This window comes from Aspergillus nomiae (assembly GCF_001204775.2).
Source record: "Aspergillus nomiae NRRL 13137 chromosome Unknown contig00122, whole genome shotgun sequence".
Lineage (NCBI taxonomy): Eukaryota > Fungi > Ascomycota > Eurotiomycetes > Eurotiales > Aspergillaceae > Aspergillus > Aspergillus nomiae.
In genome coordinates this window covers 58,902-78,312 of record NW_015378177.1, presented here as the reverse complement: position 1 = coordinate 78,312, position 19,411 = coordinate 58,902, and the positions used below count along the sequence as shown (strand labels likewise).

The 19,411-nt window shown below is 50.2% G+C and overlaps 9 protein-coding genes across 9 annotated transcripts; 5 read left to right on the top strand and 4 right to left on the bottom strand.

Moving 5' to 3' along the window:
* Positions 1-10: 10 nt before the first annotated feature.
* On the top strand, positions 11-1,118 carry ANOM_004533 (uncharacterized protein; the record flags this gene model as incomplete). Its single annotated transcript, XM_015549790.1, has 2 exons — positions 11-1,019; positions 1,081-1,118. Coding segments are annotated over 2 exons (1,020 nt in total), but the record flags the coding sequence as incomplete, so codon positions are not given.
* A 547-nt stretch (positions 1,119-1,665) lies between these two features.
* Positions 1,666-2,699, bottom strand: ANOM_004532 (uncharacterized protein; the record flags this gene model as incomplete). The annotated part of the gene is made up of 3 exons (XM_015549789.1): positions 1,666-2,368; positions 2,426-2,607; positions 2,691-2,699. 3 exons carry the CDS (start codon positions 2,697-2,699, stop codon positions 1,666-1,668), a joined length of 894 nt encoding a protein of 297 aa, XP_015407177.1.
* A 751-nt stretch (positions 2,700-3,450) lies between these two features.
* ltpA (tyrosine protein phosphatase LTP1) lies at positions 3,451-4,091 on the top strand (the record flags this gene model as incomplete). The annotated part of the gene is made up of 2 exons (XM_015549788.1): positions 3,451-3,520; positions 3,592-4,091. The coding sequence occupies 2 exons, from the start codon at positions 3,451-3,453 to the stop codon at positions 4,089-4,091; spliced, it is 570 nt and encodes a 189-aa protein (XP_015407176.1).
* Positions 4,092-4,452: 361 nt separating this feature from the next.
* On the bottom strand, positions 4,453-5,228 carry ANOM_004530 (demethoxyubiquinone hydroxylase family protein; the record flags this gene model as incomplete). The annotated part of the gene is made up of 2 exons (XM_015549787.1): positions 4,453-4,971; positions 5,025-5,228. 2 exons carry the CDS (start codon positions 5,226-5,228, stop codon positions 4,453-4,455), a joined length of 723 nt encoding a protein of 240 aa, XP_015407180.1.
* Positions 5,229-6,432: 1,204 nt separating this feature from the next.
* ANOM_004529 (RNA polymerase-associated protein) lies at positions 6,433-7,861 on the top strand (the record flags this gene model as incomplete). Its single annotated transcript, XM_015549786.1, has 3 exons — positions 6,433-6,877; positions 6,938-7,077; positions 7,127-7,861. The coding sequence occupies 3 exons, from the start codon at positions 6,433-6,435 to the stop codon at positions 7,859-7,861; spliced, it is 1,320 nt and encodes a 439-aa protein (XP_015407171.1).
* A 662-nt stretch (positions 7,862-8,523) lies between these two features.
* ANOM_004528 (uncharacterized protein) lies at positions 8,524-12,432 on the top strand (the record flags this gene model as incomplete). Its single annotated transcript, XM_015549785.1, has 2 exons — positions 8,524-11,303; positions 11,361-12,432. The coding sequence occupies 2 exons, from the start codon at positions 8,524-8,526 to the stop codon at positions 12,430-12,432; spliced, it is 3,852 nt and encodes a 1,283-aa protein (XP_015407170.1).
* Positions 12,433-12,790: 358 nt separating this feature from the next.
* On the bottom strand, positions 12,791-13,717 carry ANOM_004527 (haloacid dehalogenase-like hydrolase; the record flags this gene model as incomplete). Its single annotated transcript, XM_015549784.1, has 1 exon — positions 12,791-13,717. The coding sequence occupies one exon, from the start codon at positions 13,715-13,717 to the stop codon at positions 12,791-12,793; it is 927 nt and encodes a 308-aa protein (XP_015407201.1).
* A 481-nt stretch (positions 13,718-14,198) lies between these two features.
* Positions 14,199-14,870, bottom strand: ANOM_004526 (uncharacterized protein; the record flags this gene model as incomplete). Its single annotated transcript, XM_015549783.1, has 1 exon — positions 14,199-14,870. The coding sequence occupies one exon, from the start codon at positions 14,868-14,870 to the stop codon at positions 14,199-14,201; it is 672 nt and encodes a 223-aa protein (XP_015407200.1).
* A 2,821-nt stretch (positions 14,871-17,691) lies between these two features.
* Positions 17,692-19,278, top strand: ANOM_004525 (uncharacterized protein; the record flags this gene model as incomplete). Its single annotated transcript, XM_015549782.1, has 1 exon — positions 17,692-19,278. The coding sequence occupies one exon, from the start codon at positions 17,692-17,694 to the stop codon at positions 19,276-19,278; it is 1,587 nt and encodes a 528-aa protein (XP_015407199.1).
* Positions 19,279-19,411: the final 133 nt, after the last annotated feature.

Below are 19,411 nucleotides of genomic sequence, written 5' to 3'. Positions count from 1 at the left end.
GGGACAACAGCCAGCACAGGGACAACAGCCAGTACAGCTGCCAGCAGAGCCAGCACAAGGGCAAGCGGTAGCACAGGGACAAGCGGCAGCACAGGGACTAGCAGCACAAGGACTAGCAGCACAAGGACAAGCGGCACAAGGACAAGCAGCAGTACAAGGACAAGCGGCAGCACAGGGACAAGCAGCACAAGGACAACAGCCAGTGCAGGGGCAACCGCTAGCACTAGGACAACAGCCTGGGCATGATTCTGCACAGCCGCAATCACCAACACAATCGGGATTCGGACAGCAATTATCAGCAGCACAGCTAGCACAAGTCCACGTCGATAATACCCCTACCAGGGGAGACGTCTATGGCTCAGCTGCTATGGGAGCTGCCATTGGAGCGGTTCCTGGCACTGTTAGTGCCACGATACTTAAAGATCAGAATGAACAAAATAGGGAGCAAACTGCTCGTGAAGGAGAAATGAACAGGGCACAAAATCTCGAGATTGCCAATATGAAGAACAATAACGGTGGTGATGCTAGCAATACTGGTGGTGCCACTAACCCTTCTCCTTCTGCCAACCCAGCTCCTCCTATCGACCCAGGTCCTCCTATCGACCCAGCTCCTCCTGCCAACCCTGCCAACCCTGGAAGCACTGGTTACGGTAACGCTGGTAATGCTGGAAGTGCTGGCTATGGAAATGTTGGCAATCCTGGCAGTGCCGGTTATGGCAACGTTGGTAATGCTGGAAGTGCTGGCCACGGAGATACCAGTGTAGCGGGCACTACTGGTAATGCTGGAAGCACTGGGTATGGATATGCTAGTGCAGCAGGCACTTCTGGCGCTGCTGGTACCGTTAGCAATGCCGGCGCTGCTGGCAATACTGCTTATTCTACCGGTGTTACTAAGAAGCGAGGACTTCCGGAAGTGGATCAGGAAGTTGCTCGAGAAATCCAACAGATCGATGATTCTTGTACTAAGGACCTTAATAGTCGGTCCAATTTGGTCCATCATTATGAAACCGGCACTGACTGTAAGTTTCTAATTCTCAAATAGGGCACGCTGACCTACTTACTGAAATTTTATGGATCTAGCTCTTCGATTGGATGACGTTCCTCCATCCTCTACGTAGCTCTCAGAAATCCTCTCCGGCCAGCCCGAACTGGCTGCTGGCAGCCCCGTGCCAAAACCCATTGGTTCTACAAGTATCGAGCATCATGGACTCAGCGAGTAAGAAAAGAACAAACTCGAATGCTCTCTATAGGGCTCGCGGCCTCCATGGCTATGGCGATTGGGTCTCTCAAGACGGTTCAGGAAGGATGAATGAGAGTCGAGACACATTCTACTTTCATGTATTTTGATTGATGAGTTTGTATTACTCATATATTCTTTTATTCAATTCTGAAGACTTCCTATGTACTAAGCGTCTCTACTGAGACATCTGCTAGGCTTCCTCGAATATTAGTAGGCGTATCGCTCGATTCTAGTAGATGTGGAAGAGTGATATAGAGAATAAGAGTGCATTATAAACTGGCTCTGTAACTGTTCGTATATTTGTTTTCGTCAGTTCCAAAATGCTTACGCGAGTGCCCCATTGCTATTAAACTGAAGATGATGGTATATTTGGTAGAGAGACAATGATCTAAAGCCTAAACGATGCCTCAGGAAAACTATCAAGTCTAGTTACCCAGGATCTGCTGAATGACGCTCTTAAGCTCCTGTTCAGACATAATCCGCAGACCCAATCGTTCATTCCAGTTGAACTGCATGAAATCTCCACCCTTATACCCTTCCCCGTACATCATCTGGAAGTAGTAGTTGATGATTACCGACTTGTCCCCCTGCTTCAACTTCTCGTCTGACTTTGCGATCAGCTCCTTCACTGACACTTCTTCCGGAGTACCGAAGTCAATGCCAGTGACTTCAGAAACAAGCTGAGTCAGATGGCGCTCTGTGACAGCAGCCGAGCAGATATAGACGGGCTGATTAGCGGCAGCCTCGAAGTTGCTGTGGCTCTCCAGCAGCTTGACAATCGCTGTGGCGATATCAGAGAGGGTCGAAACGGCGATCGGCTTGTCACCGCCATCGTGAAAGATGGCTTTTTTGGCCATAGGGTTGGGGCCTAAGACGCCATACTTAAGGGCCATGTCAAAGAAGGCACCGTTATTGACCGAGGTCCATGTGGTGGGGCTGGAGGTACTGGGCATCACGGAGGTGAGGTACTGACGAATAAGAACCTTCTCCTTGGCAATTGGTAGATTGATGGATAGAGGGGACTCGAGCATGGTGGTGAATTCGGAGGGGATGAAACGCTTGACGGATGCAGAAATGCAGGCATCGATTATGATCTTTTCCGAGTCGAGCAGAGGGAAAGGGACAGCACTGGAGATAATCCGGTTAGAGCCATCCTGAAGTTGGCAAGTTGGGCAAGCCCCTTACATGATCACGACATCCTGTCCAGTGAAAGTTGAAACCAACTCCTCCTTGTTCTGGTAATCGACCTTGATAGATTTAAGGCCCTCTGGAGCGGACTTGCTCGAGTCCTTACGCTGGACAGCGGTCACCTCGTGGCCAGCGGCTCTTAATGCGCTAGAGATGCGAGAACCGAGAGTGCCGGTAGCCTATATGCATGTTATTAGTCTCAATGACAAGAATTGGACGGGTGTGCAAAGTATTGTACTCCAATAATAGAAACTTTTCTGACGTTGGCCATTTCAATACCGATAGAATGGTGTGTCGATAGATCTGATACTCATAGCAAAACCAGGGGGATATGGCGGCAGCTATATATAGCTTCCAGTGAAAACATATATTCCATAGTGATGATACAAGCTCGGCGTTCTGCACTTCAACAGTGCCGACTTGCTATTTCGTGTTTGAAATCAAGCCCGATCTCGGGCTTGACATCAATGCCGAGCTCAGTAAGCAATCACTACCAACATCAACCACACCAGATGCTCCTATGGACCACAGATTGACTAGAACAATTAATAGGACTATCAAAGCTGAGTTCCTTTGAATATGTTGATTTCACCCTTCCAATCCCCGCCTCCAGCACGAGGTACTACTCTATGTACAGGTTACAACGACTCCTGATTATCAAGTGGCGAGTCTCCTTTATGTGCATGTTCCATCAGTCCCCCAATATTAACGTTCTGGACGGGATAGGGCTGGGTTCATCATGTGCAATGATACCCTTCTCAAGCCATGCTTCATTTCCATTCTTCGAAGACCGAGTGCGTTTTACTCATTTTCCAATCCGTCGTAGTATACGGGCATTGATTTGTATACTTGATTACGCACGGACCACTCGCTATCGATAAAGAATCTGCGGCAAACCCCGCGGCCATAATGTAATTAATCTAGTTAATCTAGATCAATTGACGGAGTCGTCATCCTTCATACATCTCAATCACTACTACATAAACCGGAACAGATTCTTCTATCTGCGAGAACAACCCAAAATGACAGCTACAAAGACAACACCCTCTGAACGTCAAGTCAATGTTCTGTTTGTCTGTCTTGGGAACATCTGTACAGTTCATCCTTTCCCCTCCCCGCATGGGAATGAGAAGGAACCGAGACTAACCTCTTGATCACCACAGGCCGGTCTCCCATGGCCGAGGGAGTCTTTCGGAACATGGCTGCCTCCCACCCTCTAATCAACGAGATCGATTCCGCCGGCACCGGTGCTTATCATACTCACGAACCTCCTGACTCTCGCACCATGTCTACTCTCCGCCAACACGGTATTAAGAACTACAACCACGCCGCCAGAAAGGTCACCAAGGAGGACTTCTTGACGTTCGACTATCTCATGGCTATGGATAAGCACAACTTGCGCGACCTCCTGGACGTGCGCGAATCTGTCACTGCTTCCTTGAGCAAATCAAAGAAGACTGCCAAGGTTGCGGAGGTACGGTTATTTGGGGACTTTGGAGCCGGTGGAGCGTTGCATGAACGTGTTGGGGGTGGCGAGGTGGTGCAGGACCCTTATTATGGGGGTGTCAATGGGTTCGAGGAGGTTTACCAGCAGGTTGTTCGGTTTTCGAAGGGCTTTTTGGATTACCTAGAGAAGAACCAGGGTGATGAGGCGGATAACTGAACGACTATATGCGAAGGGGGTCATGCGTTTGGTGGTTTTCCCTTGCATCAGAGCGAGGTTGAGAAGAAGTGACTTAGATACCCAGCGCTTGTTTAGACCTTGATCGATTGAAGCGTGAGCCAATGCTTTGCAGGCGTGTTTAGACATCGATATAGTATGTACATGCAAGAGACAAAGAATGTAGAAAGAAGTTAAATAGATAGATTCCCAAAGATCGTCAATGTTCAAGATATTAACCAAGAATATAATACATCTACTATAAGTGTGGTATTGTACAAAAGATCTGTAGCCGATGAGCGGTCTACCACCCGTATGGTACCTCTTACCGCTCTCCAAATTATACCCAAGCTCGCTTGCTAGATCATACCTTTTCACTGATATTGATGGCCGCTCTACACCCTAATCGGATGACGCTGACTAGCGGGTCGTAGGGCCGGGCTTCTTTGGCGTCATTCTCGACAGCATGGTCCAAGTGCTCTAATTCTTCGTCGCGGATCCTTCGGAACGTCGCCAGCATATCCTTCAATTCATCGTCCAGCTCTTCCCCTCTACGTTCCGCCTCCGCCTGCCACGACAGTATCTCCCGCACTTGTTCATTATAGTGAGAGCCAATCTCCGTCTCCACAGCTTCTGTGCAGGCCATGGCAGCCTCACGTCCCATTGCTCCGGTCGACCAGCCGAGAAATGTTGCCGCAACCTCCCATATCGGATACATTGCCGTTGGTCGAACTTGATGTTTCGCAACCATCTGATTGAACGTCGAAAAGTGCCCAGCTTCTTGATCATACATGTGCTTCATTAACGGACGCAGGTGGGGATGGGAACGCACGACCTGCGGCGTTTGCGCCTTGTAAATTAAAGTAGCGGCAAGCTCTCCAGCCTGGTTGACCCGCAGGCACTATCCAAGAACTCGCGTTGTTTTTGACTGAGGACATATTTGGGTTTTGACGAACTGGGGGTTGAGTCGGGCGCTGGAGACGCATCATGCGATTTGCCCCAGAAAGGTGCATTTGCTGTGGATTTGTATCCGCGACAGCTCTGTCGCAAAGTTGACGGTGCGAGGAAATCGAACACCGGCGATGTTGGCCGGTAGGAATGGGGAAGAGGGCACCTCCGGAGTGCTGTGACGGTCTTCATCTCGGTCAGATGTTGAGACAAGTGAAGCGTGAGTGAGTCGTAGGGAAAGTGAGAGGTAGAGAAACAAAAAAATGAAGGTAGAAATTCACACGAGACGGACTGAAGACATTCATTCCGAGGTGGTCCAACCCGATCGTCTGCATTTCTTTAATTTAATCCGGCAGACGCGCGCTTAACCACCCGAACGGGCTTGGCACGACGGACGTCATGCCGACCGCGACTCTTGAAGTTAGTCGCTTCTTTTCACTTCCAAGTTCAGTCAAAGTCAACTTCTTCAACCCGCCACCCGAACTGCAGTCCCTTTGCCGGTGTCCTTATATCATTGTTCCTCTATAGCCCCCGTTATTGAACCGCTTCTCCTTGTACGAGTCATCTATAATCCTATATACGACCATTTAATACGACTCTGGAATCCGCTCCGACCAGTTAGACACTCTTTCATTGCGACTACCGCCCAGGGGTCGGCCGTTCATTATTCTCTTGCCAATCTCCTCTGCCTGGACCGGCATTTTCCGTCGCTGAGAGGCGCTTCTTTCCGACTGACTCAGCCACCTCACATTTCAGGCATCTTTTGTGTTATTCACCATGGCGGATGATCTTGATGCCGAGCTGCTCGCTCTCGCGGGTGACGCCTCAGATGAGGAGGCGTCTTCGCCCCCTAGGCAGAAGGACGCTTCTCCTTCTGCATCTCCCCCACAATCCCCTGAAGCGTCGTCAACTATGGGTCGCAAAGGAACTGCTAAGCCCGTCCGTCGAGGTCGCAAGTCACGGAAAGATGATGAAGAGGACGGAGAGGTGTACGTTCGATATTTTTCTTTTTTTCCCCCTGGTGCGAGGTCTAACTTGCGCTCATATCGTGGTGCAATACGGTGACTGACACAGTATTTTTGACCAGGTCTGCGGCTGAATCACACAACTCTCTTGACTCTGCCAGCATGGTAGAATCAGAGTCGGCGTCTGATTCGGAGGGATCAGATGCCGGTGCTGAAGACGACGGACCCATCTTCCCTTACGACAAGTTATATTATTCCTCGAAGGACAAAGAAGAAATCATGCGATGCCTGAAATTCAACGAGAGCAAATTCTCTCCGAACGAGCGCAACAGGTTGACCGCCACAATCAAGATCTAGCCCTTAGGCGCCTTTTGGCTTCCCGTGAGCGCGAAGAAGCCCGCCAAGCGAAGAAGAACAAGCGGAAAGCTAGCATGGCAAACCTAGAGGATGGTCAACGAAAGAGCTCGCGTCAGAAGACAACACTGGGTGGTCGCAAGGTCGGTGAGACCTCGGATGCTATCGAGGCGTACAAGCGACAGCGTGAGCAGAAGGGCAGGCGAGATGAACTCCGTCGTCGTGAACCGGCATCCAAGGATCAGGCCGTTCGTTCGAGAGATAACAGGGTTTCTGACGAAGATGCGGAGGGAGAGAGTGATGCTGAGTGGGATGATAGAGATCGGTCGCCATCGCTACCAAAGGATGACCCGCCAGCGGAGCTTAGGGATATCCAGCGAGCTCGTGTAGGTCGGACCAACTTCGCGCAGGTCTGTTTCTATCCTGGATTCGACGACGCCATCTCTGGCTGTTATGCACGAGTCAACATCGGCCCGAATAGGGAAACCGGCCAGAATGAGTATCGGCTTTGCCAGATTAAGAGTATGTATCGCCAATATATCGTCAACTCTTGTTTTCAAATTTGTTCCTAATCCGCCTTAGGATTCACCGAGGGTCGTCCGTATTCTATGGAGGGGCCGAATGGCCGATCGTTCGTGACGAAGCAATACGCAGTGCTTGCGCATGGGAAAGCAGAGCGGGAGTTCCCTTTTGTTGCTTGTTCAGACTCTCCTGTTACCGAGGTTTGTTTCTCACTTCTTCGTATAAACCAACTTTCTAATGGTGTCGCAGGCGGAATTCAATCGTTATCGTCAAACTATGGCTGTTGAAGACTGCAAGATGGCGACAAAATCCACGGTAGCTGAGAAGGTCGTGGATATTAACCGACTCTTGAACCATAAATTCACACCGGAAGAATTGACGGAAAAACTGAGGAAGCAAGGGTCACTGGACACCAAGTCGACTATTTTCAAGCGGATGGAGACGGAGAAGAAGCTGAAGCTTGCAAAGGCTGCGGGTGACGATGCCGAAGTCGAGAGATTAGAGTCCGAGATGGCTGGCATGAGCGCACCTAAACTTGCTTTCAGCGCGAACTCTTCGAAACCCCGTGCAGACAAGCCTTCCGAGCATGAACGTTTGTTAGAACTGAACCTCCGCAATCAGAGACTCAACACCGAAAATGTGCGTCGTGCTCAACTGGAAGAGAGAAAGGCCAGCCGAAAGGCCGCTGCAGCAGTCGCTCGCGGAGAAGCTCAGCCAAACCCGTTCATGCGCGTCAGGACACATGCCAGGACACATTACGACGCCAATGGCAATGGTACAGCACAATCAGACGCTACTAGTCGGGATGGAACCCCTGCCACTGGGTCCGATACGCCATCAAAAGTAAATACCCCCAACGGAAGCAATACTCCCTCTGGCTCCCAGAAGAAGTCCACTAAGGGTGGGGTCGCAACAATCCGTCATCGCAATATGGACGATGAGAACATTGCGGCTCTAGATCTGGACATTGACATTGAGATCTGATCCTCGACAACGCATTGCTACATACCGATGTTCACGAACTGTGTTTATCCTACGTACAGCTCTGGTTATTGGATAGCCAACGATTCTTTGATGACGTATAGACTCTTGGAGATTGGACCAGAAACAACATTCCTGTCTCCAACCGCGAAGCATCTGGCACAGCGTCGGTTCTTGTATTTGAAAACGGATGGAGTTCACTTGGCGTTACATGGCTCTACTACCGATATCTTGCATGAACATGTATTATTGAACCATTATTACCTACCTTAAAACTAAAATCCAAGCATATTGCCATTGTCTGTGACTGTCATATAGCGAGATGTCTCTAAATAACCTACAATAAAGCCCTCAATTACCAAAGCTCTTTCCAGTGTTACATTAGAATCTCCAATGAAAAATAGGGCTGTCCGCATATCACGTGTGATAAGGGAATGTGACGGCAGATCGGCGGATACGCGCTCAACACGCGGCGCGTCGTTCGTTCAGTAGTAGATTCTCCGCCCTAGATTGAACTGACATTTACTCCATACATAGCCCACTCTCCATTTTTCCACCTCCTATGACCAAAAGAATTAACCACACAGCCTACAATCGACCACTATAGTAATGATACCACTCCCAATTCCCACCTGCTAACGCGAATTCTCACATCCGACGCAACAATGTCAACCCCCTCCACACCGCGGACGGCGCGTTCCGCGTCGCCAGCAGCCAACTCACCCAAGATGCTCACCCCAGGGCAAAAGATCAAGGCAATGCTCGCTCAATTCGACAGCGACTCGGATTCAGATAGCGGAAATGCACAGCCTCAAAGATCCATCGCACGAATTACCGACACTCTCAAGAACAGCACAGTCTCGGATCACCCGTCAACCATGGATTTGGATGAAGAGGCCGAGGACGAGGACGACGATATCATTATGCCCAAGGGCCGCATGGCTGCTCGACTACAGGCCCAGAACAGTGAGAAGAACGAATCGGCATTTGATCGTGTGTCGAAGAGCTTGAGGAACGCACAGCAAGAAAAACGGGATTCGGCGGCTGATGAGGCCATGTCCGAGGATGATGACGATGACGACGATGATCTTCCTGTGGCGGGCCCACGGAGGAAACCTAATAATAAGCCGGTCGAAGAGCCTGAAGACTGTGATGTGGATAGGTCACCTTCTCGTGCGCGCGCGTTTTCGCCTCTGTTTGTGTCGTCTCCGACTCGTGATAATGCTCAGGAACGGGATGCAATGGAAGACTCGGATCAGGATGAGGCTCGGCCGAAGGCGAATGCCCGGTTCCTTGCCCTCGTTGCTCAGAAGCGCAAGGAGCGCGAGGAGAAGGAGAGAAGTGAAAATGAGAAGAGAGCCGCGAAGGTGAAGCAACGAGAGCAGTTTAGCTCGGAGATACTCTCTGGTGACGATAGTGAAGGGGATAATGAATCCGGACGAAAGCTATCACAACCTGCACGACCTGCGCGACAGGCCAGTAAGAAGGCCCTGGAAGAGATGAACAGGGAAACCCAACGAATCAGCAGAAGTATGCAATTGGTCCATCAGGCTCAGACCAAGAAGAAGATCAGCAAGGAAAGCTTCTTTGCTCGGTTTAACTTTATGCAGCCTGATCAGCAAAACGCCTCGGGGTCTGCGCCGGATAACTCGTCGACTACCGCTGATTCGCAGAATTCGTCAGATGCTGAAGCTCAGAAGAATAAGGAAACGCCGCATACCTCACCGATTCTAGGTCCATCTGAGAAGCCTTCGACTGGCAATGATGCTAATGATGCGTCCAAGGAGGCTTCAACCGAATTCCCGACATTGGACGAAATGGTTGCCAATGGCCCGCAGCAATCAGAACAACTCATCGTGGGTCACATGGAAGAACAAGCGTCCGATAAGAAACCTCAGGTCGCCGAGAAAATGAAGCAAAAGAAGGTCCTAACAATGCCACCTGTTCGTGTTCGCCTTTCTCGCGAGCAAGTAGCTCGGAACCAAAAAGACGATTCCGACAGTGATTTGGAAATTGTTACATCTCCCGCAAAGTGCCGCCGATATGCGGCATTCGAAAACCTTTCCATCAGAAGACACCAGGAGTCAGCTTCTATGATGAAACTGAAGGCCCTGGCTCAGCTCACATCTCCTCCGAAGAAGTCCAGCATGAATTATGCCGAGTTATCCGCACATCTCTTGCATCAAGCGAGGCAACAGGCAAGCAAAGAGAGGATGGAGAGAATTGAAGAGCTGAGGGCAAAGGGCGTCATCATTGAAACGGCCGACGAGCGGGCTGCGATGGAAGATGAATTAGAGAACCTTGTCGAGAAAGCCCGGAAGGAAGCTGAAGAAATTGCAAAGCAAGAGAAAGCAGCAGCTAAGGGTGAAGCGGGAGATGATGAGGATGGTGACTACGAATTCTCTGGGTCTGAGGAGGATGCCAACGAGGCTGATGAGGACGGAGAAGATGACGACGAAGAAGAGGAAGGTGATGAAGATGGTGAGAATGAAGGCGGCCTATTCGACGCCGAAGCTGGCGAAGACGAAGGATCTGACGATGACCATCCCGAGGTCATGTCATCCGAAGAGACCAGTTTGCCAACCCAGAGACGGAAACGGCCTACTCGAGTCATTAGCGACGACGAGGACGAACCTCCCGTACCCAAGACACCTGCCAGGATGACTAACCCAATTGCAGTACAATCTGTAGAGCGACCGCATATTCCCGGTTTGCCTTCTGATGACATGACTATGAGCTTAACCCAGGCATTCGCGGGAACTTTGGGCGATAATCAGCCCGACAGCCAGGCGGGATCTACAATTCCTCATTCGTTGCCTGATCCAGTCGATGGTCGACGAGGATCCGATTCACACATGATCATCAAGGATAGCCAAGAACAAAGGCTTGAACATACCGATATACTGGCGGGATATGCACAGTCTGAAATACGAGTTTCTGAATCCCCTGCTCCACGAGGGATGTCCCAGTTTTCTCAGATCCCGGACCCAACACAGGATGCTGGGTTTGTGCTATCACCATTTGATCCTTCGAAACGATTCATGAGTACACCCGCGTCCACAGTAGACACTGTTCTCATTAACCGGAACGAATCCCAAAACAACTCCCCTACTGTCGGACGGAAGGCTAAGCATCTGCATCGGGGACGGACAACTGGACTATCCGCCATTGAAGAGCAGAATGAAGGCGATTTTGAAATTGATGCCAGTGCGTTCGACGTTCTGAAGAAGGCTGTCAAGAAAAAGTCCACTGTCCCGTTTGATAAAAACAACAGTAAAGCGAGGGATGTGGTCGAAGAAGCTGCGGAGGAATCTGACGACGAATATGCTGGCCTTGGCGGCGCCAGCGACGAGGATGACGATGTGGAGGATGCATACGATCGACAGATGATTGACGACAATAGCGGAGAAACTGCCGACGAGAAACAATTGGCCGCTCTCAATGCGTATGTGATGCCATTCTGGATTAATATTAATGAGAACATATGCTGACCTTTCCGCAGACTCCATCAGAGAAATGCAGACGAGAAACAAGTAGCCAAGCTTCTCAAAGACATCACAACTGGTGCCCTTAGACGACGCAGACGGGGCGATGATGAGTTCGATTTGGACGATTCTGACGATGAGCTCCTTGCGCGTCGGCGAGAGAAACAGAGAGAATTTGCACGGATGCGAAAGGCGCTGATGGCTGACGAGAAAATTGGTGAAATTGCCGAGAACCCTAAGAAGGCTGCGTTCTTCAAGGCCGTTGAAGATCGCGATATGGACGACGATGGCCTCGATTTCCTAGAACCGGAGGAAAATTCTGAGTTCCAAGCAGAATCATCGTCGCAAGACGTGATTCCCGACTCACAACCAGATACGACTACCACTAGCGATAGCAACAAGAGGAAGAGGCCTCTTGAGCCTTCATCTGAAGAGATCAATAATCGACCTCCGCCTCATATGCGTCGCAAGCCGGCAAGTCTCATATCCAAGAAGCCAGCTAACCTTGCTGAGATCCGCGAAACCCTTTCCTTCCTGACCGAGACGCCTGAATATGACTCTTTCCACGAAGATGCAACTGTTGAAGACGACGAAGAACATGACAAGGATATGGATGGTGAGGCAGCGGATGAACAACCGTCCAACAGCCAGTCTACGGAAGAATTCGTTGCCCCGCGGCATCCACGCCGGACAAAGGGTCCTGTCGTGGATCGTCTTGCTCTGCTACGACAAGCATCATCTAACTCGGCCACGTCTGCCTCCTCTAACACCCGATTTGCTTTCCAAACTGGCGCTGGGCCCGATCCCATCGGATTCCGTCCACCCCTGCTTCGAAGGACTACGACCAGCTCTTCTTCCACCAGCAGCTCCTCCAAGTCTGACACATCGCGACGAGTATCGAAGCCTGCATCTGGTGCATCAGTTGCAAAGAAGGGTGCCGTTAACTACTATACCGCTGCCCGAGAAAAGGAACGTGAGCGGGAGCTTCGGGCCAGGACTCGTAACACTGGCACCAATATCACCGCTTTAGTGAACAAACATGCTAGCAACCGACTCGGCGCTCTTGGCAGAACTGGGCAATGGGACTAATCCAAGGCATCCAGCCAACACTTCTTGTATATATGGTAATTGTTTTTGATGTTCGGTGTTCCGGAGCATGGATGTTCTCGCCGTCATGGTCATGAATGATAATTTGGCTAGATATTTCCGATGAAGGGTGGCTGGGCGTGAATGATATTGGTTTGCATATCAAATTCAAATATCGTATCTTGATATTAATCCTTTTCTTGTACTTCCACGCTCGTTGGATACTTCTTTCCACACGTCTGGAAAACCAGTCAACCTACAACCATCATTGTATATACTATGTGTAGAGTTTGCAATTAACAACAATGAAGTGGATAGACCTCCACCATGCGATCACACCAGAGCACCCAACACGATCGAATCAATGATAAGCCTCCAGCACAGGGATCAAATCCACGAGGGACCGAATCACATTGTCGCCATCGCCACTCCTGGCATCGTCTCCACGAGCAAGGAAATACCCATCCCAACCCGCTCCAAGGGCAGCCCTATAGTCCTTCTCAAAGTCATCCCCGACGTGAACACAAGTCCAGTCACCAGGGACATCAGCCCGAGCCAAAGCCTTCGCCTGCCTCATGGCCACCTCAAAGATCCTGGGACTCGGCTTCTCCACCCCAGCCTCGTAACTCGTAATAACCAGGTCGATATCCTTGACACTGTCATTCATACCTGAGCCCTCCATCCCAGAAGAATCCCTTTCTTCAAACCCAGACAACCGCATACTATCAACCCCCTCGTCAGCCCGACAATCTCCAACACGCAACCCCAACGACTTCAACACCGCCGGAACCCGATCATCCGAGTTCGAAATCACCCCAACCAACACCCGATCAAACGGACCCAACGCCCCCTTCTCTTTTACCGCCCGAATCCGCGAAAAAAAGGGCCCCACGTCATCATACAGCGCATAACCCTCCTTACTCGCGAACCGATCAAGTAAATACCCGACCAATCCCTCGGGGAGGTCTATTTGGCCCCGAGTGTTGTTATTAGAATATTCGGCCAGGACCCGCGAAAAAGTCCCCTGGATGATCTCCCCCCACCATTGCCGGGGTCCGCCGTAGTGGCCGCGGATGACGTCGGCGCGGCCGTAGTTCGGGCGCGCTTGGGACTGCGCTTTGAACACCGGTTTGAAGGCGGAGAGCACACGCTCGGCCGTAATGGCCGTTTGGGGCAGCCCGAAGTGGTGCGCGGCCGACGCGTATTGTTCCGGTACGGATGGGCGCGGGTGGAAGAGCGTTTCGAACGCGTCCAGTGTGAGGAGGAGGGTGCGTGGCTTAGGAGCCATGGTTGTTTCTTTTTTTAAGATTTTGGGAAGAGGGGGGTGATTAAGGAGTTTGGATCATTGACGAGTTTATCGAGTATGGGGAGCGCGGGGAGATTCGATGCGGTGACACGTTAGGTAGGTTAGGGTTCGGGTTCAGTATCCAGTGAGGAGATTAGATTAGATTATCTAGTTGAGGACCTGCCGAGTCGTCTTTAACAAATTATTATATATCCATATCCATATCCATATCCATATTATATTGATCTACTATCATTTATTTCTTAATACTTTATTTCAGAAAGTGGGTGCACACGGCTCGAAACGTAGACTGCTAATTTGCTATATAGTATGTCACTGACTCATATTGTTGAAACAAATAAAGCAAAGCAAATTCCGATGGTTCTCAAAAGTCCGAAAGGTAGTCGACATCAAAGTCGAAAGTAATCTGGTTGTTGAAACCATTAGGAGAAATCAGTCCACACCGGTCAGGGCTTGAACTGTGTCAAACTCCCCTTTCATGAAGATACGACTGGGCACGCTTGGTGCAATCCTCGAACCGCCGGATGTTTGTCTTCTCATCTGCACTTTGCACCGTCTCCGGCACTAAATCAGCTTTGCCACCCAACGCCTCGCCTGTCTGTGCGAATTCATTCGCATAAATAGCAATGCCGGACGAAACCTGTGCGACTCCGTCCCGTTGCCAGTTGCCGACCGTCCAGTACTTGGCCCAAGCATCCAGTTTGAACCATACATCCACTTGAAAATTGTATACCTTCTGGTATATGAAAACAGACGAATGCGGCTTGACGGTGTACGTCTGTTCGCGTTGAGTCGTCGAAGTCGTCTCCTCTTCGGTGAATGTCTTGTGCTCTACGCCAGCTTCCGCCGTGGCAGTAATGCCCATGCCCGAGAACCCTGCGCTCACTTTGAAATTCTCCGCAGCCTCGGATCCAGTCTTGGTTCTCAGGGTGGTAGTAATTGTATTTTTCTGGGTGTAGTCATTGTCACTGGTGTTCTCGTAAGACCATATAAGCACCCACTCATAGCCGAGGAGGCGGGTGTCGACAATTTTATACAGGGCTTGGTCTCCTGCGTCATAGTACAGAGTGGATTTCTCTGAGCTAACCAGGTTGTCACCCTTGGTTATGTATCGTTGGTGCTTTGGTCCTGCCATCTTGTGCGGTGTCAGTAACACTAAGCTAACCAGCAAAACGAGGGCACTCTACCTTGGGAAGTCGAAGGCAAAATGGTTTATCGATGCAGTGTGACTTGTTTTACTGGTTCAAGAGGGAGTAGCCTTTCAGAATGAAGAGTTAATGGAGGTTGACAATCTGTTCAAGCCAGTCTGAGCCGGGGTATTTATACACGGTGTCTGCCATCCACCCCATGATTCATAGGAGAAATACGCATTTTGTGCAGTTCCTAATCCCTAACAGTACTCTCCGCTATTCCCTCTTCAAGTTCATTTTGGGAAGCTGAAGGCCCAAATACCACAGCTAGTTCAGCCAAGATTAGTTGAAACAATTTTCTAGTCCAGCTTGGTCAGAAGATCGAATCAACGAGAGCGACAGAACATGCAGGATGCAAGTCAGCCTCGGAGAGTCTACCATTTTAGGCATACTGCATGTCACGATTGTTTGCTTCCACCGGGCCCAGCTGAAAGTATGTCACGCACTTACTGTGCTAGTATGCCAGTTCTAGCAGAAGCAAGCATGCCATACGTGCATGCCACTCATTATCCAGCATATTGCCCCCCCCCCCACGTTTCTGGCGCTCTCTCCGGTTCTCCCTATGGCAATGGAGGAAGCATGTGCTTGCATCTGTATTATCATCGAGCCAGCTTTGGGTCATCTGAACCAAGCACATGAGTTCTAGACGCTCTGGAACAGCCTACAGAGTTACCCCAGAAATGAGGGGCCCCGAAGTGTCTGTGCATGAATAAACTGTTATGCCACCGGTTCCTCCCGCTTATAGGTCGTCGATCCACTCGATGCAGGTTTGCTAAGCAAGATTAACCCGTACCTACTGCGTGGCCTACTCTTTGTGAACCATCGTACGGGGCAAAGTACCACTGGTAGAAGCCTAGCATCAGTCTGGGCGACCCAAGTCTTACCAGCGAAAACGGCAATGAAACAAAAGAAGGGCCCCTGATTATTTCATGCTAACCCCCTCCCATTTTTCAGTGTGCAATATCGCCCATATTGTGCTAATTCCAGAATATGCATGTTATCATGCCCAGGTCGTAGTAGCCAGTTATTGCAGTTCCGAATAGCCCATGCTGTGGGGCTAGAAAATAAGACTAACAAATGATCTCTTTTAGTGGTATGTCCTTAAGGTACTTAGTACTAATGCCTCCACAGGTCGGTGACCTTAGCCTTCTACGGAGCTTTTTCCCCGGGAGAAACGCCACAACTACTTTTCAAGCACATGTGAATCTACGTGTCTATTATTACTTACATAATTGGTGGCGTAGCATACGCAAGGCAAGGATGGCCTGCATTAATTATGGAGGCGTCTTCCTGCGGTCGAATCGCTGAGGTAGAATACACACACAGAGAGGCAGAGAGAGCTAGAGGATGGTATAGGAGAGGGATATAAGGTTGATACAGTTCAACCAGGCCAAATAGATGCAAATCGGTACTCCGTACAGTGGATAGAGATCTAAATGGCTATGGAATCAACAGGATTCTTGCCAACGCTGAACCCCAGCCCAACCTATATAGCCACTACTATAGTCCACGTCAGAGTTATGCTAGCAGGGTTCTTACAACATAGTAAAATGTACAGAAAGGCCACGGGCCAGACTGCGGTGCTGGCAAATGATCCTTGGTCACAGATTTGACTCCCCGTATATTTGCCGTTGACTGCAGTAAAGTTCTTCGCCTCGGAAATAATATTACATGCCGGTAATTTCTATGTTTATATCCCCAGGCCACGCGGCCACCACTAATTAGAAGGGTGGTATAGATTAATACTGTACTGTTCTACCAAGTTGCATGATCTTCAGGAGATACTGGGTATAGTTTTAGAGAGGTAACTCGCCGACTGACTAGCTCGACTATGCCAGCTCCCTCATGCCCAAGCACTATTCCACCACGAAGGTGGTGTCCGTACCGCAGAGTCTATGAACTTGGTCAACCCAATACGGGCAAGGAAGTGCATTTCTCAGGCACTATTATGTTTACGCTAAAGGACGGGTGGATTGTTGACGAGATTCGTGAGGAGCAGGCCTTGACGGCTCTACAGCAATTTACATTGATGTCTCCTAATCCGGGAAAGGAGGTTAAGCATGACGCGGATGGAACTTGTGTCTGGGATGTAAGATTAGATTTCTTTGTAGGGATAAATTCGTGGCTAATAGCAGCCCTACCATGTCCTCGTAGTCCTGTATAGGAAGCTTGATTTCTTTATCGCATATGTGCCACTATAAATAACCCATTCAATGATCGACAGCAGCTGGTTATATCAGCGCGGTATACAAAAAACTGTAAGGTTAACGCTTGGCGAGTTGGCCACTTGGAAATAGTGTATAATTAGATGATATCTGGTATCTTCATTATGTTTTATTTTGGGCTACACATCGTATTCATCAGGAAGATCAATGAAGAGGGTAGTTGGAAGCGATTCCGTTAGGACCGTTAGGGTTCACTTGCCACTCGATCTGATAAGGATCAGGATATGTGGAGACCACACGTGTGTGATAAGATCGAACTGTCGGCACTTGACCTCTCTACCAATTCTTCAGACACAGATCCGGTCTTTCTAGGCAGCCCTATTTCCACTCAAGCTTTCTCCTTCAGACGGGACGCCGACCAATAAGCCGATCAACTCGGATTCTGTCTGGTTTCACGGGTGACGCGGCCGTCGTTGTCATCCCCCCACTTGGCGTGACGATAGCTCCGAGCCGGCGGACTATAATAAAGGAGCTGTAGCTAAGTCATTTGGGTTTCTCAAGAGGCTCAAGAAAGGAGAACGGGAAGGGAAATACACGAGTCATGGCAGGGCCTACTATGCCTGTGGTTCTTCTGCGAGCCTTTGTACTGCTTTTCGCACTCCTTGTCCCCAGCATCATCGCCTCGGAGCTCAACTTTCCACCCAATGCCAATCACATCTTCAATGCGATTCATTCCTCCATGCGCCAGTGGGGGTCCTCGTTGCACCATAATGGTATGTCCTTTTTCCTGGCCACCGTGCCGAAAGGAACCCAACTGTACCACGGAAATTCCTCCCCCGGCCCAGTGAACGGAACGGAATGGTTAGCCTTCGAGCCAGAGCATGCTATGGTCTTCGCAAGACCCCATCATGGCCCTCCTCCAGGCAAAGGTCCATACAAGCGGTCCCAACTGCCGCTCAAGCCGGAACATATGGAATCAGGAAAAGATCAGGATAGGGATCAAGATAAGCCAGGATACCTCCATACATACACGGCCGCAAAGGACTTGCGACTACTGTACCTCGACGGAATGTCGGCTGCCAAAACAGAAAATGGAACACTCGACTCTCAGGATCGGATCCTGCTTCGCGATGCACTCGAGGGTAGGCCCGGAATGTTGGAAGATGAACGGGCAGAACTTATCTGCCGCATGGCTCGGGACAACTACCAAGGCCGTCTGGACGGTGTCATCCGTATGGAGGCCGGGTTCGAGATAATCCTTTGTGATTTCGCCAGGGACCTCGATGAGATTCGGGTCACTCAGGTGAAGCCGGATAGAAAAGGCCCCGGCCCGCGTGGAGGCAAAGGCAAGAAGGGCCCCCTTTTTGGGGCAATGCTCTGGTACAAAGCCATCGCAGCACGGTACAATGGAATCGGGAGCAACAGGGTCATCCTCAATTATGACCATTTTGTGACGGCGTATGTCTATGGCTTGGATTTGTTTCGTTCCTCGGGTAGTAATAGTCACGTACTGCCCCGGTTGCATCATCTCTTTGCCGATGAGCTGGGCCCGATTCGGAGCGATCTGGACCATCTCATCATGAACCATGATCCTAGTGAGACCTCATTTAACTGGCAGGGAGTTGCAGATATGGTAGTGCAACGATACGCGCATGAGCTGAGCTACCTGGTCTCTGGACAGCTATCAACGCTGCAGGCACTTCACGAGGAAATCGAGAACAGTCTCGGCCCCTTCATCGACTATGACGATCGCAATACATCTCTGGAGGTCCACCGGTGCAGCATGCAGTTTGTACCTGCAGGGGCTTCCTCAGATGGGCTGGCCAGCGATGCCGTTCGATCCGTTACCCACAGTATCTGTTCGGCGATGATCGAGGCCTGGAAGCAAACAGACTACGCCGCAGCGGTCGCCCAACTTCAGAGTCTAATGGACTACTTGTCCTGGACCACATGGAAGGAATGTAAGGGATGTGCCGACAACGAAATTTGCGTGATTCCCATTTGGCCCATGGGAACAGTCGAGGACTATGAGCACCCGCAGTGTCGAGATGCGTCGAGGCCGAGTGGAGAGGGACGACGCTACTGGGGTGAGCCTGGAGGTCCCGGAGGTCCCGGAGGGCCTGAAGGACCCCGACAGTCAAGCTGGCTACAGAGAATGCTACACTACCTGCAGGCAATGATTCGATAGAGTCGTGCACCTATTTGTCAATGAGCGATGACCCTGTAAATTCTGCCGGATGCACCGTTGCGGTATATTCTTTCTTTTTCTTGCCATGTATTTCACTTACTCTATTTTTACTCTGTGACTATAGAATCCACTG